The 26,726-nt window shown below is 41.9% G+C and overlaps 1 protein-coding gene across 1 annotated transcript in view; it reads left to right on the top strand.

Annotated features, from left to right (window-relative positions):
* The first annotated feature begins 463 nt into the window (after window positions 1–463).
* Window positions 464–26,726, top strand: part of LOC128690151 (uncharacterized) — a 257,742-nt gene continuing 231,479 nt past the window's right edge. The window contains exons 1-2 of the mRNA XM_070080152.1: window positions 464–638; window positions 4,335–4,860. Of these exons, the coding sequence (XP_069936253.1) occupies window positions 4,368–4,860 (493 nt within the window). The 5' untranslated portion in view covers window positions 464–638; window positions 4,335–4,367. The remainder of the gene's footprint in view (window positions 639–4,334; window positions 4,861–26,726) is intronic.

The raw sequence follows: 26,726 nt of genomic DNA, 5'->3' as shown, positions 1-26,726 counted from the left end.
TCAGTGTTACTGGCATAATTTTTCATATAATTTTTAGAGCTATATGTTGTAATAATAATTTAAGGTTCAGACGCGTTAGACGCGATGACCTGAAAAGGTGGTCACGGAGGAGGGACATTATTGTGACCTGGTGACCTTGAAGTCCCACTTGACTCTGAGGTACATCATTATCAGTATGTGTAAACTGTCTGAAGTACCCAAGTTTCTTCTCAGTTATAAGTGGTGAAATAATTTGAGACATTGCCTGTAAAATTCACCCGCATATTTTCTCATATAATGCTTATAAAACACACTTCGAATTATTCTTTTGGTACCACTTAATTTTATCAGTTTACACCTGTGATCACTTGATGTTGCTAAGAAATCTCTCTTATCTATTTGTCGTATCATATAATGACCTTATATGTGGTTATCATGTCTCCTGTGAGTGTTGACGTGCGCACTGTCAGTGTCGCTACTAACACTGCGCGCGTCTGGGCACAGTGTACAGTGTCTGGCCACAGTGTACCGAGTGTCTGGCCACAGTGTACCGAGTGTCTGGCCACAGTGTACTCTCTGAGTGCTTGGCTACACATCTGCTGTGTACTGAACTTTCTGAGTGCCCCGTGGCCTGGTGGCAAAAGCTCTCGCTTCACACGGTAAGGGCCCGGATTCGATTCCCGGCGAAGGGGTGGAAACATCAGACGTGTTTCCTTACACCAGTTGTCAATGTTCACCCATCAGTAAAATGGGTACCTGGGTGTTAGTCGACTGGTGTGGGTCGCATCCTGGAACAGAACTGACCTAATTTGCCCGAAATGCTTAGCATAACAAGCGGCTTTCTATATAGTAGTATGTCATTGATGTCAACTAGGACTGTATACCTTGTACATGTACTTGTAGTGAATAGAGATATTATTATTATTATTAGTGTCGGTGTCTGACCACACGGTGAAGTTTGTTGATATTGTGATATATCACAAGCAAGATTCACGCAGAAAAATTACCGCCGTCAGCGAGAATCATAGCTTCAACGTGTTGATAGTAACATTTGTTAACGGAGACGGCACCTGCAGACAGATTTTTACATCACGTTACCAACATTGAGCGCAGAGCAGCGTAAATAAATCAACTCACCAAGACAGTGTGCTGAGAATTCTTACGAGTCGTGATGCACTCATAGTGACGCTTAACATAGTGAGCATGTTCCAGTAAGAAGACCCGGACCCTATATTTCTTCATGGTATATACAGGGTGTTTCAATAATTTGGACCCGATTGTCCCCTCAAGGAAGGTTCCTTGATGTTGGTGAGGGGCTCTTGATTTAGGGAATTGGATCTGTGCTCCAGTTCCCCGAATTAAGCCTGAATGCCTTCCACATATCCCCCCCCCAGGCGCTGTATAATCCTCCGGGTTTAGCGCTTCCCCCTTGATTATAATAATAATAATAATGGACCCGATTGTGAAATATACTGCATTAAAACTGGGTCCATATATTTAAAACAGCCTGTATATCCTAGAGCAACACCTGTAAGATCCACAGTCTGGAGTGTTGGCCACACTGGCTGGAAATTCCTCTTCTAGAGAGTGATAAACATTGACAACTTTACCTTTCAACAGTGTGTCAAGAAAGGTCAGTTCAGAGATCAGATCAGCTGCCGGAACTGATCAAGTGTAACGCGAGTTTCCTGCCTCCCGAGGTCAGTCAAGAGTTTGACTGTTAGATACAAGTGAACACACTGGCACTTACAGGGGGATACAGTGAAGACATCGAGACGGGAGAGCGTCGATGAAGTTGTTTAATAATGTGAAAGAACCAAAATCATCAGACCTGTGTGTGTTCCCTATAATAACAGTTACACCACCACCGGTACCACCACCGGTACCACCACCGATACCACACCAATAGTAATACAAATACCACCACAACTAGTAACATCACCACCACCACTTCCACCACCACCACCACTACAACCACCACCACCACCACTACAGCCACTACCACCACCACCATTACCACCACCACTACAGCCACTACCACCACCACCATTACCACCACCACTACAGCCACTACCACCACCACCATTACCACCACCATTACCACCACTACACCACCACCACTACACCACCACCACTACACCACCACCACCACCAATACACCACCACCACTACACCAGCAACACCACCACACCACCACTACACCACCACTACCACCACCACCACTACCATTACCATCACTACCACCACCACCACCACTACTACCACCACCACTACCACCACCACCACTACTACATTCAAATTATAAGGTTTCACCAGTGTATGAGAGACCGTGGAAAAGTGAACAGTGGTGCTGGAACTGGATGAATACGTTGGTGAGTCACCGTGATGATTAGTGAGTGAATGATATTAAGTGACCCATGCTGATAGGTGACCCACGCTGATATTAGGTGACCCATGCTGATATTAGGTGACCCATGCTGATATTAGGTGACTGCTGATATTAGGTGACCCATGCTGATATTAGGTGACCCATGCTGATATTAGGTGACTGCTGATATTAGGTGACCCATGCTGATATTAGGTGACCCATGCTGATATTAGGTGACTGCTGATATTAGGTGACCCATGCTGATATTAGGTGACTGCTGATATTAGGTGACCCATGCTGATATTAGGTGACTGCTGATATTAGGCGACCCATGCTGATATTAGGTGACCCATGCTGATAGGTGACCCATGCTGATATTAGGTGACCCATGCTGATATTAAGTGACCCATGCTGATATTAGGTGACCCATACCGATATTAGGTGACTCATGCTAATATTAGGTGACCCATGCTGATATTAGGTGACCCATGCTGATATTAGGTGACCCATGCTGATATTAAGTGACCCATGCTGATATTAAATTACCCATTCTGATATTCGGTGACCCGCGCTGATATTAGGTGACCCATGCTGATATTAGGTGACCCATGCTAATATTAAGTGACCCATGCTGATATTAGGTGACCCACGCTAATAGGTGACCCATGCTGATATTAGGTGACACATGCTGATATTAGGTGACCCATGATATTAGGTGACCCATGCTATTAGGCGACCAATGCTGATATTAGGTGACCCATGCTGATATTAGGTGGCCCATGCTGATATTAGGTGACCCATGCTGATATTAGGTGACCCATGCTGATATTAGGTGACCCATGCCGATATTAGGTGACTTATGCTGATATTAGGTGACTCGTGCTACTGTTAGGTGACTCATGCTGATATTAGATGACCCATGCTGATATTAGGGGATTCGTGCTACTGTTAGGTGACTCATGGTGGTATTAAGCGAATCATAGTGATAGGTGAGTCACGGTGATGTTAGATGAATCGCGAATCTGAATCTGATTAGGTTCGTCACATTAATGTTTATATGACTGTCAATGATGTCATAATGTTTAGGTGAACTAACAGAACAGTGTGAACAACTAGTGAAAATGAACTAGTGACCCTGTAATTAATGGAAAAGAACTAGTGAACCTATAACTAGTGAAAATGCAACTAGTGAGTTTATAATTAGTGTACCAGTAACTAGTGAAAAATGGAATTTAGGGATCTAAAATTAATTAACCAGCAACTAGTGAACCTATAACTAGTATGGAACTAGTAGACAAATGAGTAATGGAAGTGAAATTAATAAACCCATAACTCATGGAACTAAAGCTAGTGGAACAAACTAGTGAACTAATGACTAGCAAAAAGTAAAACTACGAGATATAGAACTAGTGGATATAGAACTAGTAAGCCGCCTATAACTAGTAGGAATAAAAAGAGAAGACCTGTAACTCTTGGAAGAGAGACTAGCGTAAGAACTAGTTCAGCTAGTGAAACTGCCGTTAAATTATAACTGCTGAGGCAGAGGCTAGTAAAATCACGATTAGTATAATTATACCTAATATAACGTGACTAACTAGAGAAGCTGTAAACTTAGTTTATTAACTAGTGATGCTGTAATGATACTGTAGCTGTTGATGCTGTAACTAGAGATACTATAACTAGCGCCGTTACTAGTGATGCTCTAGTGATACTGTAACTAGTGATACCGTAACTAGTGATACCGTAACTAGTGATGCTATAACTATTGATGCTGTAAGTAGTGATACTTTAATTAGTAATGCTGTAACTAGTGATATTGTAACTAGTGATACTGTAACTAGTGATGCCAAAGTGATGCTGTCACTAGTGATTCTGTCACAAGTGACACTGTAACTAGTGATAATATCACTAGTGATAATATCACTAGTGATACTGTAACTAGTGATACTGTGAGTAAAGACCTTTTAATTAGTGGAATTCTAACTAGTGGAATGATAGAGGAGTCATAACTGACATAATTATGCCTAATGCCGTTGTAACTAGTGGAAATATAACTACCGCAAGTACCACTAGTAAAACTGTGGCCAAAACTAATATTAGTGGGACTATAACTAAAGGAGCGAAAACCAGTGAGGTGATAGCTAGTCTAATTAATGGTACTGTAACGGATGGAAATATAACTAGTGGAAGTATAGCTAGAGGAAATATATTTAGTGGAAGTGTAACTAGTGGAGCTATAACTAGCGAAATTATAACTACTGGAAATATAACTGGTGGAAATACAAATGGAAATGAAACCAGTGGAAGAATAACTAGTAGAACTACAACTAGCATAACAATAGCTAGTGGAAGCAGTGGAGGTACAACCAGTGTTGACATTGCCAGAGTTCTGCCAGCAGCAGCAGCAGCAGCAGTGTTGCCAGAAGAAACACACAAGTTTTCAGGCTTCCCTCGACCCCTGATGACCTTCCCTCAGTCTAGCCAAGTTGTGCTAGAACTGGGGAATTTCCTAGGTGAGTCTAAAACTGGGAACTTTCCTAGGTGAGTCTAGAACTGGGGACTTTCCTAGTTGTCTAAAACTGGGAACTTTCCTAGGTGAGTCTAGAATTGAACACTTTTCTAAATGTTATACCAAGACAGTTTCACAGGTACGTACGCCAAAAAAAACTAGACACTTGCCTATGTAAGTTCATGACCAGACACTTTCTTTGGAGTCCAGAGGTGGGCACTTTCCCAAGTGCACTTCCTTGCGTTGATCACTGCCGTCGTCTACATTAACTGTTAACAGAGTGTGAGACACAAAGAGCGTCACTCAGTGTTGTACAACAGTGTAAGACACAGTAGTGGTAGTCGGATCAAAACATCATCCACAATTTCTTCTCTAAAGTGTGTTGTTAATGAGATGCGTCTTAGGGAGTTGTCAGGGCTGAGTACTGAAACACTTTCATCAATAAAAGTGGAGACGGAAACTGACATGACATCTACGAGAGTCTTGTGTATCTCTAAATTCATGAAGGCTGCGGAAACGAATAAATTAACATAGATAATGGGCACTGTGAGGATCTTATAAGGGACATGAGATTCCGCATGAAGACTCGACAGAAGACAGTCACCACAGCACTTTGATAAGAATTAGAACCCTGTTGGTAGATACGGAACCCATCCATGAGTCATTCTCATTTTCAAGAAAATTGGGGAAGAACTGTAACTGAAATTAACATAATAAATTCCAATAAATTACTTGGAAAAGGGGTAGAAAATTGACATGGAGTAAATGGAGGGGCAGCCAGACGATGTTTCAAGTCTTCTTGAAGTCGATGAAGACGACCAACATCTTGACGGTCAGCAAAGACGTTACGAATGAATTAGTGGAGTGGTGGAAGGACCTCCCGGCTGAGAAGATACCCAGTACAGCTCTCAAAACACATCCTGGGAAACAAACAGGTATTTTTGAATCGAAATGAATGTTATACCACTGATGAACATGTTATCCAAGACACTTTTTATTGAATGTTATACCACTGATGAACATGTTATCCAAGACACTTTTATTGAAAGGTATACCACTGAGGAACATGTTATCCAAGACACTTTCTATTGAATGGTATACCACTGAGGAACATGTTATCCAAGACACTGGACCACTATGACAAGGTTCTGGATGCTAAAGAGGAAAAAACAAAATGCAGATGTAGTATACACAAACTTTGCAAAATCCTGGAACAAGTGTGACCATGGTGTAATAGCGCACAAAATGCGTGATAAAGGAATAACAGAAAAAGTTAGTAGATGGATCTATAATTTCCTGACAAACAGAACACAAAGATTAATAGTAAACAGTGAAGTCGGAGGCAGCTACGGTGAAAAAAACTGTTCCACAAGGCACAATACTCCCATCTTGTTCCTTTAGGTCATATCTGGCGTAGACAGAGATGTAAGCCGTGTCTTCCTTTGCGGATAACACCCGATTTACCATGGCAGTGACCTCCATTGAAGACACCACAAGACTCCAAGCGGACATCAACCAAATCTTCAAATGGGACAGTTAAAACAATATGAAGTTCAGTGAAGAGAAATTTCAACTATTACTCAGATATGGAAAACATGAGGAAATTAAAACTGTATCAGGGTATACAACAAATTCTAACCATACAATAGCGCGAAAAGTAATGTTAAGGACCTGGAATTGATAATGTCAGAAGATCTTGCCTTCAAAGGCCATAACAATGTATCTACCGCATCTGCTAGAAAAATGATAGGATGGATAATGAGAACCTTCAAAACAAGGGACGCCAAGCCCATGATGATTCTCTTCAAATCGCTTGTTCTCTCTTTGCTGGAATACTGCTGTACATTAACTGCCCCCTTTTCCCTCAAGGCAGGCGAAATTGCTACCTGGAGAGTGTATGAAGAACTTTCACGGCACACATAAATATGATAAGGCACCTAAATTACTGGGAACGGTTGAAGAGATACATGATAATATACACTTGGAAAATTCTAGAGGGATTAGTATTAAACCTGCACACGAAAATCACTCCCTTTGAAAGCAAAAGACTCGGCAGGAGATGCAACATTCCCCCAATGAAAAGCAGGGGCACCACGAGTACACTGAGAGACAACACAGTAAGTGTCCGGGGCCCAAGACTGTTCAGTTGCCTCCCAGCATACATAAGGGGGATTACCATTAGACCCCTGGCTGTCTTCAAGAAGGCACTGGACAGGCACCTAAAGTCAGTACCTGATCAGCCGGGCTGGGGTTCGTACGTCAGTTTGCGTACGGCCAGCAGTAAGAGCCTGGTTGATCAGACCCTGATCCACTATGAGGCTTGGTCTCAGACCTGGCCGCGGGGGCGTTAACCGCCGAAACCCTCTCCAGGTATACTCCAGGTATAACACATAGTTATGTACGGTACATAATACTTGATAATGATACTGAACAACTGTTACTGGTTTAAGTATCTACTACACTAAACTAGTGTTACTCCAGAGCAGTGGTCGCCAACCTTGTGCATGCCACGCGCTAATTTTTCACGGTCTAGTTCAGATGCGTCATTCCACACTTGTACCTCATTCACTTCTTTAAAAATATGTTAATATGGACGTAGCATTTTTACATAAAATGATTTAAAATAAAGACAAGATAAATATTAATTACTTTAATGAGATTTTTAAGTCTGCTTTGATTTCGTCAAGCTTGCAATATTTGGAGTTAAATTACTTACTGGGAGCAGCAGAGAATTCTTCAAATTTGAATCAGTCACTCGCGACCTCAGTTTATAAATTTCATGGACGAAAATGCTTGTTCGCATCTGTATATTGTTCCAAAACGACAGATGTAACTCGCTAAAAATTGTGAGAAGCATTGGGGCTGAAGGAAGGTCATCAAATTTCATTTTCAATAATGAATTTGTTTTCAAATCAGTAAGTTCCATTTATATGTTAGTGGGCAACTTCAGGAGATTTTGTTCACTCAGTGAAAGTGGGTTTATAAATGCGAGTGCGCAGTTTTTAGTAAAATCATTAAAACGACTAAAATGACTCTTGCAATAATCTGATTTTCTTCAATATATATTCAGGAAAATCTTCGTTACGTTGAGCACATTAACTTATAACGTGGAAACTGACTTAAATCTTCATCATCTAACTTTATGATAAACAGTTTTAACTTCATCTTGAATGCTCTGATATTATTTACAAAGTCAGAAAACAATTTGTTCTTCTCCTGCAGTGTCAAATTTATTTTTTTTTTTTTTTTTTTTTTTTTTTTTTTTTTATTCGCCGGTATTCTCCCGGCCCGGGTTTTTTCCAAGTAGTGGTGACCCGGCCTTGGCTCCCTATCTGGGGAGTGTCTCGAGACCAAAGTCTCCCATGGGAGGAGGTACAAGTGCCCCCTCATCTTTGGGACCAAGTGTCCCCAGGCCTAGCCACAGTCCCCGCCCTCACGGGGCTCGTATGGAGAAGCTAGGCCTCTGGTCTGCCATCTGCCCCGCCCCAAAGGGGCTCGTGGGGATGGCAGTCTTGTGAGCTGCAGATGGTACCAACCTTAGGCCTTCGTTTCAAATTTAGTTCACTGAGACAACTGGTAACATCAACTAAAAAATACTAAATCAAATAGCCATTTGTTATATAAAAAGACTCTTTCCTCAGGCAACTCATTCTTTTCTTCTAGAAAATTATAAACAATATTTTTCAGATTCCACAATCTACGAAGAACCTGTCGTCTAGAAAGTCGCCTCCGCATCTCAGTCAAGGACCAGATCACAATATTACAAATCCAATAATTTACAATATTCTCTGAATTCTCTTGTGTTTAATCCTCTTGATATAATTTTATTCAGACATTTTACAACTGGTAGCATAACATGAGGTAAAGTTTTTCCACACAGTGACTCTTGGTGTATAATGCAGTGATATTTTAGTACAGGACGACCTAAATACATTTCCAGCAAAGTTACAGTCCAGCTGCTGTACCTGTCATTGACGGTGTTCCGTCAGTACAAACACTGATCACTTTACGAGAATCTAGTTGCAGATTTTCTAGGTATGACTGTCAAATACGTATGTCCGATCCTCTTTTTTTCAAGTGACTCAAGACCGATAAGCTCTTTAAAGATGTTAAAATTATCAAATTTTTCTTATAAAAATGTTTAATTGGGCAACATCACATACGTCAGCAGATTCGTTCGAAGCTAAAGAAAAGAAAGTTTGAAAACCTGGACCTTAACACCACAAGGTTTTCATTAGTTGAGATGAATATTCATGTTACATTATCTACTTTCAAATAAATCTATGATAAAAAGAAAGTGTGTAGTATGGTATACTATCTAGGTTTAAGTACACTATGATAAAAAAAAAGTGTGTAGTATGGTATACTATCTAGGTTTAAGTACACTATGATAAAAAGAAAGTGTGTAGTATGGTATACTATCTAGGTTTAAGTACACTATGATACTCAGACAACGACGAAATTGCCAAACGATGCATTTTTCTAAACAAATCTCCATTTTAAGCAACACATGACTGATTTATGTATATGCAAATATACATTCGTAATAAAACCACAGAACAAGTGGTACTGAATCATTTACTAAACTGCGGCCAGCCGAGATTAGATCCTGCTACACATTCTCCCACTTCAAGAGTTTAGTTACTTTAATATCTTAATTATGCACCCATACCCATCCTGTGGCTGGTAGTCCCCAAAGTTCTGATAGGTGAACAAGGTAAAGAGACAGAACAATGTTCACATCGCCTTAACCACTCAAAGATCATGCACCAAGCAGAGCTAGGTGCTGCTCATGATCTGAGGACATTCATGGTAGTGGTGAGATCAAGGCTAATTTCAATCACCTCCCGCATAATGTATCGCAAGATCTAATCTCAGGTGGCCGCAGTTTGGTATATGACACACAAATAATTATATATATATATGTCGTGCCGAATAGGCAGAACTTGCGATCTTGGCTTAAATAGCAACGATCATCTTGCCATATAGAACAAGTGAAAAATTGTGTATGCAATAATTTCGCCAAAATCATTCTGAACCTAACGAAAAAAATATATTTCACTGTGTTTGTTTAGTATTAAATTATTGTAAACAAATCTAAAATATATTTAGTTGGGTTAGGCTAAAATAAATTGTTCTTGTTATAAGGTTAGGTAAGTTTAAGATTCTTTTGGGGCAAAATTAAAAATTTTTACTTTAACATTAATGAAAAAAATATATCTTTAAACGTATAAGAGAAAATTTCAGAAAGGACTAAATTTAAAATGAGTTCTTGCTAACTGACCAGTTTTACATATTCGGCACGACATATATATATATATATATATATATATTATATATATATATATATAATATATATATATAATTATATATAACATTGTTGTTTAAGGCTGTGTGAAATAGACTCCACTAAATAACTATCGAGTTACTACAGTCCATAATTCGAGTTATATACGGCATTCATATTATGTCTCAAGAGGGAGAACTCAATTATGTTTCTATGATGAAACTGTTGGGTACAATTATCTGGGTGGCAGCTCACCCATGAGGGTGACTGCAGGAGCTGACATGGTTAAAGACTGCATTCGAGACCAGGCCTGTCCTGATTGAGTACTGGTGTTGGGATAACCTAGTTTCTAGAAGTTTAACTGTGTGAAGACTTACTCAGCCCTGTAACAACTTCAGACAGTATTACCAAGGCTGGCTCCTCCTCAGGAAAATTAATGAATAGAAAAAGAAATAATTCACAAAGATAAACACTTTATTATTTAGTAATGCAAAGATAAAACATTGAAATATGAAGGTGTATCCTACTTGAAAGAAAAATGAAAAATGAAATGAAAAATTGCCATTTGAATTCAACGCTAATATGTACAAGTAAACTGGGGTGTCTGGTTGATGTTGACACTGTCTAGTAGAAATTGTAGCCATTGATGATGATGTGGGGGGGTCACAGGTGTTGGTGACAGCCCAACGACTAGTTCTTCACAGAGTCTATAGCCTTGAATAGTCAGTCCGGATGACAGGAACGCAGGTTCTTTACCACTACAAAGATGAGGGGTAGTGTCCTGTACAATTAATCAGGTAGGTAGATTATAAGGTGACGTCCCAAGACCGTTCCAGTCCGTCTCCTTCAACACTTTTCGTTGGTTGGCAGGTGACCCGATCTGTCATTCCAAGCTGGAAAGAGAGACAGGTTACCCACTGCTTAAGAAATCACTCTCCATGATAAGTGCAAGATACTTAAAAAAGGTGGTGATTATCTAAAAGTCTCATGGGGAGCTTAAAACTGAAAGGACCAAGTTTATTATTGGTCAAAAGTGAAGCTTTCAACGAATATCCACTAGAATAGGAGCAGAGGCTTTTACTTACAGTTGTGCTGGGAGCTGTGAGTCGAGTGATTACTATTTGGCCGGAGCCCCACACGTCACCTTTCGGGGTGGGGAAAAAGGGGGGGGGGTGAAGGGGATAGCGGGAGCTAGACTGACCCTACCTTAACAAGCAGCCGGCAATCAAACTATCGTTACCATATACTCGCTCGCTACTCCTATCTGTTGAACTTTTCCCCTCACAAACTGTATGACCAATGTATGAGAGTGGGCAAACGGTGCATGGGACCTTACAGACACCACCCACATTATTAGATGGTGTGCTTTTAATCAGTCTCGGTTTCACTGTCCCAGTGTTTTTGAAAGTCAGATTTATATTGAGTTTTTATAGTGCCTCACACAGGCAGACCAAATTGTCATTGTATGGCAAGACCAATACAGTTTTCCTGTCAGGCATTTCCTTAGGTTTGGTCCTGTAGAAAGTCTTCCTAGCTGACAGTAGGACCTTCTCAACAAAATTCTTGGGGTATCTCTGTTTTGTGACTATGATTTCATCTTCTAAATACTCAGGACTGCAGACACACAAAGCTCTCAGAAGCATTCTCCTTCTTCTTGCCCTACCCCATGAATATAATTATTGAACTGATTAAACTTGGTGTTTAATCAGTTCAATAATTATATTCGTTGGGTAGGGAAAGTTTGTGTTTGAAGGCAAGTACTATGCTCAAAAGCAGGGCTTGGCTATGAGAAATCCCCTCAGCCCCTTACTCAGCAACCTGTATGTAAGGTGTTGGGAGCAGTGAGAGGATTAAATACTGCTTGTTATGTACATTCATTTATAGCTTTGTTGTTGAGCCGGGCCTTGGAGAGTACACTTGTTACTGTTACTCTGGCTTTCATTAACCTACACCCATAACAGTGACGACGAGGATGGGATCATCGTACCCAAAGGTAGTGAGCCACTATGTGCGGAAGTAGTGAAGTACTTGCAGCCCAGATTTTTGCAGCAGAGTGGTGATGATTGTATAACTACAGCAGCAGCAGCAGCAGTGGCGTGGGTAAACATGGCAGTAGCATCACATGGAAGGTTGGAACCTTTCAACCCACTAAAGATCTCTTTGGAACTCTGGCCAAGTTTGTTGGAAGTCAGTTTCGCTCATTCGGGAATTAAAGAGCGAGATAACAAGAGGAACTTCTTGCTAGTGTCCCTGGGATTAGAAACTTAGTGTTTTAAGTAATGTGTGTCATTGTCCTCATCGCTCTCGGGCTGTGTGGACAGGCTGCACAGTCGCTCCTGAATCAGATGGTTTTCTGCACAGTTTTCCTCAGTACTTTCATAATGGCGGAAGGTGGACGTAGACGTGTCAACACTGTTTGTCTTGAACTTGTGAAGGGATCGCTCAATAGTCTGAACACCCATCTTTTGCTGATGGCGATATTAAGAGACACGTATGGCATCGCAAATGAGGAGCTCTATGGCGTGTCGTTGAATGGTAGTTCAAGGCTTTTTGTCAAATTCCAGCAAAGCAGCACCTATGAAAATATGGTGGCCAGGTACCAGGATGTGGTTAAGCCGGTTAACCCTGGTATTACTGTCTGCCTCCATGATGTATCACGGTTTTACGCTTGGATCAAGGTGCGTAATGTTCCTTTTGAAGCTGATGAGAGTGATTTAAGGAACGTTTTTGGGCATTATGGTACGATACATTTAGCGACATTGGGACGTTGGCGTGATGGACTGCTTGTTGGTATGCTGGAAGGGTCTTTTTCCCTTAAAATATCCCTAAAGCACCATATACCATCATACGTGGTGATGGAGGACTTCCGTACTCAAGTCTTCGTTACGTACACGGGTCAGAGGCATACGTGTCGACTATGTGGGACATATGACCACATCGCGGCGCAATGTCCTACGCGACGAGGTAGATCAATGGATGATGCAAGAACTGATGACGCAACAAAGCAGCAAACATACGCTACGGCAACACAGCGTGAGTCTCTGGCACGGGAGACGTGGAGTGACGAGGTAGAGAGGGAGACAGAGCTGTCTTCTACATGTGTGACCCTACCTGGAGTTGGAGAGGACGTAGGCTTGGTGTCAGCGATGGGTGAGGAGGATTCTGCAATTGCTCAGAATGTGATGGAGGCATCCATTTAGGAGGCTCTGCATGAATTGCTGAACGTTTCGGCTTCTGCGATGACCCATGCTGGGCTGGAAAACGAGGGTGTAGAGGCAAGGGCAGGAGGCCCCAACATGCAGGTTGCATGTGGTGTGGAAGCAGAGCAGGTTGTAGTAGTGGACGTCCACAGGGATACCAGTCTAGAGGAGGATATGGTTGCAGATCGTAGCTCTCGCAAGAGAGCGGCTGTGATAACCGATAGTGATGACGTTTTGACTCCTGGGCAAAGGTCTGGGAAAAAAGCATGGTACGATGTGCCCTGTAGGGGTACGGGTGGAGCAAAGAGTGTTGAGCATGTGAAAGGGGAAGGCATGGGGGGGGGAGGGGTGGGGGTGCTCGTCTAGGATCTAAGAGTATTAAGGTGTCTAAAGGCAAGCCTCCATTAAATCCTTCAATATTAATGGGTTGAAGTCAATAGATAAATGTAAGAGTCTGGAGGTATTTTTAAAGAGATATGTACCTGACGTTGTGTTTCTGCAAGAACACAATTATAAATCATTGGGAGAGTAAATGATTGATGGATACAATGTATACATGGGTTGTTCTGCAAGATTAAAAGGTGGTGTGGCATTGTTAATTAAAGAAGCTAGCCCGTTTTCTCTGCAAAGATGTGAGGTGGGGGAGGAGGGGTGGGTGGTTCGGGTGGATGGCGCATGGGGTGGGGTTCAAGTGGGTTTCATAGGGGTGTATGGGCCTGCGGAAGGAGACATGGGCATCAAAAATAGGTTCTTTAGGGATGTCCTTGTTTACCATTTAAGATCGCTGCAAGTTGTAACGATTCTATGAGGTGATTGGAACTGTATTGTTTGCTGTAAGGACGTAGAACCTAGAGGAAGGGTTTTTTTCTCGGGGTATTTAGGGGATCTGTTGCGAGGTGTGAATGTAGTGGACGTGGGAGGGGAGGAGGTGGGTGGGGTCATGCATACATTCATTAGGCGCGATTATGTGGCGAGGCTGGATCGAATCTATGTTTCTTGGGGGGTGAGGGTAAGCAGCGTTTGTGTATTGAATGTGAGCTTCTCTGATCATAGAGGGGTTCTGGTAGACTTGGATTGGGAGGGATTGCCAAAACGTTTCAGGGGTTATTGGAAGTTGAATGTTAGGTTATTGCGCAAAGGGAATGAGAGGGAATCTTTTCAGAGTGCTCGGGGGAGATGGTGGGCAGATGGTTGGGGGGGTAGGCATCCTTGAGTGGTGGGACACGGTCGGTACGGGGAAGGTGAGGGATTTTTATCAGAAGCGGGGAAAGGAAGAGCGGAGATATCAATATTGTGTTTTACATTACCTTGAAAGTCAACTGCAGGAATGCTATATGGGAGGGGGGGTGAGTATCCGGTGGTTGAGATTGAGGGTTTAAAACAACTGATTAGGGACATTCAAAATCGTGAATTTGATGCGGCACGAATCGCGGGAGGAATCAATGAGGTTTTATGGGGCGACTGTCCTTCGTCATATGTATTGAGAGAGCAGGGAAAACGTTGCAGGGCGACGGAAATAATGAGCCTGTCCAGGAGCAAATGGAGGGGTATCGTCAGGGGCAGGTGTTCATGTCAACAGAGGGTATGGGTTGCTACGTGGATGCATAGTACGAGATGCATGGCAAAAAAGTGGGGGTTAATGATGCGGTGCTAGGGGAAATGGGTGAATGGGTATGTTGTAATCTAGAGCATAAGGATCGGATGAATCTGAGTGGACCTATAAGCAAGGAGGAGATTAGAATGGCAGTGGAGGGTATGAGTGTGGGAAAATCGCCGGGGATTGATTGTATTTCTTGTGATTTTTATGAGGAAAACTGGAAATGTTAGCGTGAATTTTTAGTGGTTTTATTTAATGCTATGAAAACCAAAGGTAGATTGGGGGAACAGCAACGTACGGGTGTGGTCATCATCCTGAAAAAGAAGTCTTGTGCTTATGTACACGATTATCGATCGATATCTTTAATGTGTGGTGATTACTAGATCTTTACTAAAATGTTAGGGAATAGGATGAAACGAGTTCTTGACAAAGTTTTGGATGAGGGTCAATATGGTGTGCCTGGGTGATCAATGTGTGTGGGGCAAGGAATCATACGTAGGTTTATAGACGAAAGTGGGGGGGGGGCAAATAAAGGTAGGATTGGCATGCGGCATATGACTGTGTGGAGCGTGAGGCGCTGTGGAAGTTAATGCAGTGGCAAGGGTTTGGGAGGGAAATCGTCAGTTGGGCAAAGGTGTTGTATGAACAGGCCATGGTATGGGTGCAGGTAAAGGGTAAGCTAGGAAAACTAGTTAGGATGGAAAGGGGCTTGAGGCAAGGGTGCCCTGTGTCACAGCTTCTCTTTGCGTTGATTCAGGATCTGTTCTACAGGGCTGTGCGATGGAGTGTAAGGGAGGGAGTGAAGAGAGATGAAGTGGCTGTGGAACCAGGGATCGTGGGTTATGTGGATGATACCACGGTTCTATTTAGAAGGTCAAAGGATTTACGAAAGGTGGGTGAATTGGTGGAGCGTTTCGGAAGGGCAACAGGGATAACGGTTAATAGGGAAAAGTCTATGCTTATGAGGATGGGGGATGGTGTGGGTGGGGCTCTAGGACAGGAAGAAGGCTGGCCCCTGGTGTGTCAAATTAAGGTGTGTGGGGTTGTTCATATGGGAAATCTTCAGGAGGCGAGGGAGGTGAATTCGAGAGAAGCTGTGGATAGGGTTCTGGGTAGATTGGCAGGATTGCGTACAGGAGGTCTGACGTTACATCAGTGTGCTATTGTGGTGAATGTGCTTTTGTATGGTAAGCTGTGGCATGTGGTAGGTATATATCCCTTGAATATGTGCGATGAGAAGCGTCTGTTGAAGCGTGTATATCGATATATTTGGGGTTCGGGATATGACTTGTTATCGAACGATGTTGTGTCTTCCGGCATGCCGGGGAGGGCTGGGGTTAATGACGTTGCATCAAAGGATGTTGGGAATGTATGTTAAACACAGTTAATTGAGGGAGGGTAGGGTTGCAGGCACTGGTTTGGCATGGGTTCAAAGGGATTTGGAGTGTTGGATGAGGGGTAGAGATGTCCAGATGTGTGAGGGAATGTTGAGGTTATTAATGTACGCACGGGACCCACGCAGGGTCAAGATAGGACGACTGGCTCAGGTGGGTGGTGGGGAGGTGGTTGCTAAGGTGAAAGGTATATATCTGATGTATGCGTGGAGTGATATATGGGGCCGTTTAAAAGGGTTACGATTGAAGGCAGTGGTAAGGGAGGTAATGTTTAAATTTCTCCACAATATATTGCCGTCTGGAGAAGTGTTGGCAAATAGGCGTGTGCAGGAGGGTGGGGAGTGTTGTGTGTGTGGGGACATTGGCACTGTCTTTCATGCGATATTTTTTTGTGCGAGGCTGGAATCAGTGAGGAAGTGGTTTAGTAGGGTTTTACGTATGGTGGGTGGAGGTGGAATTAGTGTTTTAAGGGCGTTAAGCTTAGATGTGGGGGGGGGGGTGCCGGTGCAGAACGCAATGGGTTATCTAGTCACAGACTTTGTGTATACGTCATGGGTTTACAGACATGTTTCAGTAAGGGATAGAATCAGGGCACTGGCAGCGATATTTTATGGGACGCAATGGAGGAATAAGGACATCACTGGGAACAGGTGGCATTTAACCTTTTCGGGAAAAATATCGTAGCTCCGCGTCAGGGACTTATGGGCGTTGCAAACTTAAGGGGTAAAATGAAGCTGGCTTCTTGAGGTATGCGTGGGCGTGAGTGATGCTTTTGATAAATAAAGGTGTGGTGTATGGTGTGATAGTTCAGTAAGCTTGGTCAGTTTCAGAAGACTGCTTAGTTAATGTTAAAGAGATATAATGCTGTAATGATATAATAATTAGTTAAGCATTTAAGAATGTTCAGAGATTACTTCCAACAAAATTCACTGAATTTTTTTTTATATTTTATTTAAAACCAATACAGTATACATAAAAATAAAAATAAAAGGAAACAGTATGGATCTCAATTCTGAAGGTTCGGCCATTGACATAAGAAACCCAACACAAAATAAACTAACACAAATGGATTGCACCTATATACTCGCAAGATATAGCTGTATAACATACAACAATAACTTACGGCAAGAACATAGCTACAAATAAACGCAGTAACAGGGTCATGAACTGACATATATAAACATTCAATGACTCAAAACCTAACTTACATATAAATTTTACATATAACATGACATATGACAAAGACTCATTACAATTGAAAAGAATATATACGAGAAAATGTAACAATTACTTCCAGCCTTCTCATTAATCAATAAACCAGAACCTAACATCATAATCCTACTAGAACATCTACATACTTATCCCTAACATTACAGCTTTACATATACCAAAATACAAATATACATACAAAGAAAACAGCTTAGATCTCAAAACCGACTCATTACAGTTACAATAAACCCGTATACAAAAATCTCAGACACAAAAGGAATGCGTCTATAAACTGGCTAGATATATCTGTATACCATACAGCCAAAACTTACGTCAAGAACATAGCCATGAAAAACCAATATCAGGGTGCTGACAGTCTATAAGTACATCTTAACATACAAAAACCTAGAACATAACATGAACTAAAAAACACTTCATATGGCAAAGAACAATACCGTTGTATAATGCTATACAAAGTACATTGAAATGACAATTGAAACAAAGTAACGAAGAGGGAACATACAACAAGCATGTGTTGAATACATATAAACCTACACATCACATACACCACAGTACTATCTTTGTATAACACCTTTGAGGACAAAAGGAGAATCCAGACATACTTAGATCATGCCTTGTGTCACCTCAAACCATCAAACACACAAATACTGTGAGATGTACCCTCTCACACATTATACACACAATAATGTAGTGCAACAACACTACTTACATATTATATTCAATACCTTCTTAAAAACAATGTGAAAAACATATCTTACACAACTACCCTGACCAAACTCACATCACAAAAGAAGCTTATTTATTAAATTACCAAACATACCACACACGCTAACATCTATACACATTTCCATACTCAAGAAAACTAGCCCGTCGCAACCCCTTACTTTACACTTAAATCTCTTAAATCCTTCAACCTGAATCTACGATAACCTTCAGTAAATGCTGTCTCCCATCTTCCCCCATAAAGATCCCTATTGCGGCACTTTGTTCTATACATCGTGGCCCCTAACACTCTTATTCTTTCCTCGACTCCCACCTCCCTCATTGCCCAAGATATATAAATAAAATCAGTAACCACATACGCAACCGCATTCACCACCTGCTGACTCCACCCACCTATATCTAAACTTAACACCCACAACACCTGTAACCCTTCCCCACCCACTAACCTAACTACCCTACTTAGCCAGACCCTCACATCTTCTAAGCAAGTACAAAAGTACACAGCGTGAAATATAGTTTCCGGACATCCACACGCTTTGCACTCTCCACCCTCCCTTAATCTCTTATTAAATAACTCAACCCCAGACGGCAAGATCCCATGTAAAAACCTAAACATAACCTCCCTGACACTTGATTTTACACGTAGTTGTTGAAGACATTTCCATACAGAACCCCATGCATACATAGGGTATGCCCCCTCAACTGCCGCCACCACAGACCCACCCCCCACCCTCTCAAGAACCTTCAATTTAAGCTGTTTCGGATCCCTTACCTTCAGTAAAACTCGCAACATAAACCTCCCCAAACATTAAATCCCTACCCCTCCACCACCGTTGCATATCCATGCGCAGTCTTTCAAGGCCCCCCCCCCACTCACCCCCTCCCTCACAAACCCCCTTTTCAGAAACACACTCAACATACGCTTCTCAAGAGGTATAAGCCCCAGCCCCCCCTGGCTAACGGGAAGCGACACCACCCCTCTACTTAGCCAGTCACAACCCGATCCCCATATAAATCTGAATACCCGCAGTTGCAACTGTTGCACCTCACACCGTCGTAACGGATATATTGCCACCACGTGCCATAACTTGCTATACAACAGGACATTCGTGACTATAACCCTTTGATGCAACGTTAATTGCTCTGCCCTCAAACCTCCCAATCTTTTCAAAACTCCATCCACGGTGTGCCTTGAATTTGCCTCTTGTGCATCCCTATCATTCCGCATGTACACTATCCCACATATCAACAACTGATCTACCACACGCCACCCACCCTCAACAGTCTCACCATTATGTACGCTATCCCCTAGATCCAAATACTTGGACTTTACTACATTAATTTTCATCTCCGTAGCCTCACCAAAAGCGTCTGTCACCCTTCCTACCTTATGTAAATCCCTCACATCCGTCACCAAGACAGTCGTATCATCCACGTAACCCACTATACCCGCTTCCCCTTCTCGTGCAAAACCAACCCTCGCTCTCGCTATACTCCACCTAACTGCCCTATAAAAGGGTTCCTGAAGACATGCAAACAAAATTTGCGACAGAGGGCATCCCTGTCGCAAACCCCTTCCCATCTGTATGCTATCACCTAGTCGTCCATTAACCTGTATTTTCATAACTGCACCCAGATACAAAGTTTTTGCCCAAGAAACAATTTCCCTCCCGAAACCCAACCAATGCATAAAACTCCATAATGCATCCCTTTCTACGCTATCATAAGCAGCTCTCCAATCCAGAGCCAAAACACCCCCTCCCCCCTCCCCCCTCCCCCTCCCCCTATGCTCTATAAAACTCCTAATAACTCCATGCCCTTCATACATTGATCTACCCGGTATGCCATATTGTCCTCTTTCAATTACTTTACCTAAAACCTGTTTAGCTGCTATAGCTTGCCAAATTTCCCCTTCCGTAATCTGTCCTTCCAAAGTCTCCCTATCTCTACCATCAAGCTCGCATTGCACATAACCACACATTTCCCTTAAAGCATCATCTCGTATACCCACATGTTGTGCATATGACCTAAACCATGCATCAAGATATCCACTCATACCTTCAGTCGACATCAATACCTGCCCTTCCCTATACCCTCCCATCCCCTCATGAACAGTTAATCCCATCATCTCAGTCGCCGCTCTCCTCTTACACTGTCCTCTCAATACACACGCTGATGGCCTATCACCCCATAACACCTCCTCCAACCCCGCCAAAACGCGTGCACCATCAAATCTTTCATTTTGCAAATCCCTAATGCTCTCCTTTAATCCCTCAGTATCTCCCACCGGGTAACTAACTATCCCACTTTCGTAGCAAGCTCTCAACTGCCCCTCAAGATAAGATTGAAACCCATACTTTAACCTATTATATTCCCCCCACTACGTACATAAAAATCCTTAATACCTGATTTCGCCACCGAGTCCCACCATCTAACCAGATCACCATTCCCAGGCGCTTCTGCCTCCAACCCTTCCCAAAACTGTTTAAATGACTGTCTATATTCTTCTTCATGCAACAACTTTACATTTAACTTCCAATACCCCCTACCCCTTCGTGGCAACCCCTCCCAACCCAAATCCACCATAACACCCCTATGATCAGAAAATACCACATCCAACACCCTCACCCTATGTATTACTACCCTTCTGGGGACGTACAAACGATCGAGCCTAGCAGCATACCCACGCCTAATAAATGTATGCTCTACCTCCCCCCCCCCCACAGATATCGATCAAACCCACCCCTGATAACAATTCTCCCAATATTCCCATACAATGCCCCGCCCCCCTCGGTTCCACATCCTTACGCCTTATCACACAGTTCCAATCACCTCCTGTCACGGCTACCCCTGGCAATCCACGCAAGTAGTAAACCAGCACATCCCTCACAAATTTATTCTTAACGCGTACGTCTCCCTCTGCCGGGCCATACACACACGCACCGTCATCTGTACCTGACCCCATAATCCATCCACACGTATCACCCTCCCCTCCCCCCCTTCACAATGCCTAACAACCAACGGGCTAGTTTCCTTTACCAATATAGCCACAGCGCCTTTCAATCTGACTGCATGTTCAACATACACCTTATATCCCTCCACCTTCAACTCATAACCATGTCTATAATTATGCTCCTGCAAGAACACAACGTCAACACCATGACGCTCCAAAAACTCCCTAAACCACTCACACTTTCTCTGCGACCTCAAACCATTGATGTTCAATGTCAAGCACTTAAAACCGACAAAGAAGGTTTCCCTCTTGACAACCTTTTTGTCACCTGATCGCCTCATTGCACTCTTATCCCTCCCCCCCCTTTTTGTGCACTCTTACTCGATCCCTGTCCCTGAGTGTCTTTTGAACCCCTCTGCGTGACATCCGCCCATGTTTTCTTCCCTGAACGTTGTGCGGGCGTAAGCACTTCATCTGAATCATAAAGTGCTGCTGCTCGCTTTCGTGTTGTACCGTCGACCTGCATCTCGTCATCAAGCTCATCACCACGATGAACCTCAACCTTCACCGTATTCACCGACAAGATAGCCTTGTCACACACCTTAGGACGAACTATCTTTGCCCCTCCGTCCTCCATAGTAGTCTCAAGATCCAGGACTGTGCCTTCTTCCTGATAAGGCCCCGTGCCCAAAATATCCACAAGCGTCGTCCTTATCGATGCTTCCTCCTTGCTATCATTCACTTCCGCGATGATCTCCTCCAATGCCTGAACCACGTCCAAGGAAGGGGAGTCCCCCCCACTCGTAGCACCTGCCATCTTCTCTGCCCTCTCAACCTCCTCACTCCATGACGCACTCTGCAGAGGCAGTGTCGAAAAAGGCTGTTCTTGCTCCACTCTCCTCTCCTCTACTTTTCTTCGTTGTTGCAGGTCGTTGTCTCCACGTCCTCTACCACATTGCGCTGCCAGGTGTTCATACGACCCGCACATACGACAAGTGCGTCGTTGCCCTGCATATGTCACAAATACCCGAGTTCTGAAATCTTCCATCACCACATACGACGGTATAGGATGTATCGTCATCTTTGCAGAGTACGTACCCTCAGGTATCCCCATATACGTACCAGCTGACCATTTTCCTGCAGTGACCGTGTGTACTGTCCCATATTTACTCATGGCGAACCTTATGTCAGATGCATCCGCCTCGAATGGCACATTCCTGATCTTCACCCAAGTGAAGTAACTTGATACATCATGCATCCTCACCGTGACAGCATGATTCACAGGTATGGCCACTTCCTGAAACTTGTTCACCACTGTCTCATACATACTCGCCGAATTGAATTTAAGAAATATCCTCTTCGTGCCATTCAAGGCAAGTCCACAAATCTCTTCAGTAGCTACGCCGTAGGTGTCTCTAATTATTGCTGGTAGAAGTAACTCCACAGACGGCCCCATGATAGCTCCACTGGTTAATTCAATACAGACTGTATTAACCCGCCGGCGACAAGCCTGTGCCATGTTGTGAAAATATTACTGCACCCAGTCAACACCAGGGGGTAGCAGCAGCACACGTCCTCTCTACTCAAGGGTTGAGAGACAAATGATGATGATTCACTGAAATGTATCAATTCAGCCATGCTTTAGTAAAGAGTCCAGTTATTTTGTAATAATGAATATTTCATTATGAGTATGTTGTGACTTTTCTCCTTTACTGCATAAAGTTTTTGAGGAGATACATTACAAATTCATTATTTTAAAAATAATTAGATTTCTCCTAATATAAATAGACTTAACCATTCTGTGGAATCTGCTGTGAGTAATTCGTCTGTGATCAAAAGGTTCCAAGATTATACATATGCTGTATAAATTTTGCAGTTGATGATTTATATGATCATGTAATTTGTATAATGCTTATTTTTGTTATGGAGTAATGTTTTAGGATAATTACCAGAGTTTGTTTTTAAGTAAAATCTCGTAAACAGTTACATGTCTATCTAAAAGTTACATAAATTAATGTTTGATCACTGCTGTGATCATTAAGTGTGTGAATGATGTGGATGTATTTATAGACGGGTTTTAATGGGGGGGCGGGCTCCCCCCAACAGTTTTGTGTGTATGTGTCAGATATTTTATCATTTTGTATAATGTGTGTCAGTGAATGGTATGTATGTATTTTGCGTGTTTGTTACACATTCCTATTTTGTATTGGGTTTTCAAAATTTTTCTTCAGCACGTGATATGATTCTTAGTAATCTTGTTCAGATCCTGTATTGTGGTGTTATTTAATATTTTATAAAACCTTGTAATTTATAATGTTTTAAATAAAATAAAAAAAAATAAATGTGCCAGATTTACCACACACAAAGAGCTATGACGATTTGATAGCGGCACTGAAAAGTTATTATGCAGTGAAACCAGCCTACCACCGCTGTTTGTTGGCATTTCAGCAGAGGAAGAAACGACATGATGAGTCCTTACATGAATTATATACAGATTTAAAAGCGTTGGCTGTGAACTGTAACTTTGGGGGCCAATTTGACCCCAGAGTTAGGGGCCAGTTATTCATGGCGGTAGTGGATGAAGTTTACTTTCCTAACTTAGCTGCAGAAAATTTGGATTTGCAAAGTATGCAGTCTGCTAAAATTTTTGAAAAACTTTTGAAATTGGAACAGGCCACTGTTCCTGAAGTACAGGTGATTAATGCTGTGACATGTAAACATTGTGGGTTCAAGCTTAGTAGTAGTACTTGTAAGTTTAAACATTTTTCCTGTAGTGGGTGCCATAAAAAAGGTCACTTGAGAAGAGTGTGCAGGGAGAAATCATCAAAAGTGTCTCTTAAGGTTGTATCAAAATCACGTAGTGACAAAAAGGAGACAGTAATGAAACAGCAGTCACCAAAATATACTAGAACAAAGTATATGCCGTAGAGGATAGTTTTTTCCATGAAGGCAGAACAATATGGGTTTAGCATTAACAATAAAACGGTGCCTTTTGAGAGTGACAGTAGGGCGTCCATCTCGACATTATCCAAAGACTGGGTAGAGGCAGTAAAATAACACATTGAAGCATGTTCTAGGAAGGTAACTGCATATGATAATCGAAAAATAAACCTCTTGGGAAAGGTTGTTTTTCCGGTAAGCTATAATAATTTAGAGGTATCACAAATGTTCTCTGTAGTGAAGTCACAGAATAGTAACTTGTGTGGAAAAGACCTCATGAAAAAGGTAGGAATTTAGCTTGCTGGTTTAGATGAATCTACCAAAATTAACAAACTAGACAGTGCTGAAGAACTGTTAGATAATTTTAGAGCAGATTCTAATACACCTATCTCCAGCACTGTGGCCACAGTTCATGTGAAGGGTAATGCTGTCCCTAAGTTTGTGAAAGCAAGGCCAGTACCATTCTTTCACAAAGAAATGAGTGAGGAAGAATTAGAAAATTTAGTGCAGAAAGGCATTATTGAACCTATATCACGTAGTGAATGGTCTGTACCTATTACAACAGTATTAAAGTCTATAAGAATATGTGAGGATTTTATGTAAATTAACATATTCATTGTGAAAGAGATTCTTTGCCCAGGATTGAGGAATTAGTGTCTGTAGTGGGTAAAGATAAAACATTTACAAAATTAGATTTAAAGGATGCTTATTTACAGATGCCTGTAGATGAGAGGAGCCAACAATTTTTAGTAATCAATTCCCCCATGGGACTTTTTAAATATGAGAATACCTTTTGGAATTTCCTCATCTCCTGGTATTTTTCAAAAATTTATTTCCCAATTGTTTGTTAATTTGGTAGGGGTACCATCCCATTTGGAGGATATAATCTGTGGTGCCACAGAAACTAAATATGACGCTAGACTCAGGCAGGTGTTGAATATTTTTCAAGAGCATAATTATATATTTTTTTTATTATTAACACATCGGCCGATTCCCACCAAGGCAAGGTGGCCCGAAAAAGAAAAACTTTCATCATTCATTCCGTCACTGTCTTGCCAGAGGGGTGCTTTACACTACAGATATAAAACTGCAACATTAACACCCCTCCGTCAGCATAATGTAGTACTGTTGAATATCTGGAGTATGAAATTTCAGGATGAGGCATTAAACCTTCCCAGAAAGTTGAGGTTATTGTGAATTTACCTTCACCTGAGTCCAGCCCTTTGTGGGGATGGTCACATATTATTGTAATTTCATTAAAACTTTCCTTTAATTATGGCACCATTGTATGATTTATTAAAATGAGTAGTCTTCAGTGGAAGAGGAGACTGTTCAAAGAATTAAAAAAACAACTAGAGTGTTCAGCTTTGTTGACTAATTTCACAGGAGAACTTCAATGAATAATTGAGGTTATGTTTCCTATGTAGGTGTTGTATATGTGTTAATCCAGGAAGTAAATGATCAGGAAAAACCTGTATATTTTGCTTGTAAGAAACTTCGTCCAGCAGAACAGAATTATTCTCAACTTGACAAAGAAGATCTAACTTTAGTCTTTGTTAAGAAATTCAGATATTTTTTGCTAGGGAGAAAGTTTGTTGCTCGTACAGATCATAAACCATTGCTAGGTTTGTTTGTTTCTCGTACAGATCATAAACCATTGCTGGGTTTGTTTGTTGCTCGTACAGATCATAAACCATTGCTGGGTTTGTTTGTTGCTCGCATAGATCATAAACCATTGCTGGGTTTGTTTGTTGCTCGCATAGATCATAAACCATTGCTGGGTTTGTTTGTTGCTCGCATAGATCATAAACCATTGCTGGTTTGTTTGTTGCTCGCATAGATCATAAACCATTGCTGGTTTGTTTGTTGCTCGCATAGATCATAAACCATTGCTGGTTTGTTTGTTGCTCGCATAGATCATAAACCATTGCTGGGTTTGTTGCTCGCATAGATCATAAACCATTGCTGGGTTTGTTGCTCGCATAGATCATAAACCATTGCTGGGTTTGTTTCTTGCTCGCATAGATCATAAACCATTGCTGGGTTTGTTTGTTGCTCGCATAGATCATAAACCATTGCTGGTTTGTTTGTTGCTCGCATAGATCATAAACCATTGCTGGGTTTGTTTGTTTGTTGCTCGCATAGATCATAAACCATTGCTGGGTTTGTTTGTTGCTCGCATAGATCATAAACCATTGCTGGTTTGTTTGTTGCTCGCATAGATCATAAACCATTGCTGGGTTTGTTTGTTGCTCGCATAGATCATAAACCATTGCTGGGTTTGTTTGTTGCTCGCATAGATCATAAACCATTGCTGGGTTTGTTTGTTGCTCGCATAGATCATAAACCATTGCTGGGTTTGTTTGTTGCTCGCATAGATCATAAACCATTGCTGGGTTTGTTTGTTGCTCGCATAGATCATAAACCATTGCTGGGTTTGTTTGTTGCTCGCATAGATCATAAACCATTGCTGGTTTGTTTGTTGCTCGCATAGATCATAAACCATTGCTGGGTTTGTTTGTTGCTCGCATAGATCATAAACCATT

This window comes from Cherax quadricarinatus, unplaced genomic scaffold (genome assembly GCF_038502225.1).
Source record: "Cherax quadricarinatus isolate ZL_2023a unplaced genomic scaffold, ASM3850222v1 Contig175, whole genome shotgun sequence".
Lineage (NCBI taxonomy): Eukaryota > Metazoa > Arthropoda > Malacostraca > Decapoda > Parastacidae > Cherax > Cherax quadricarinatus.
Note: the sequence above shows the minus strand (reverse complement) of the source record. Positions and strands in the feature narration are given on the sequence as shown.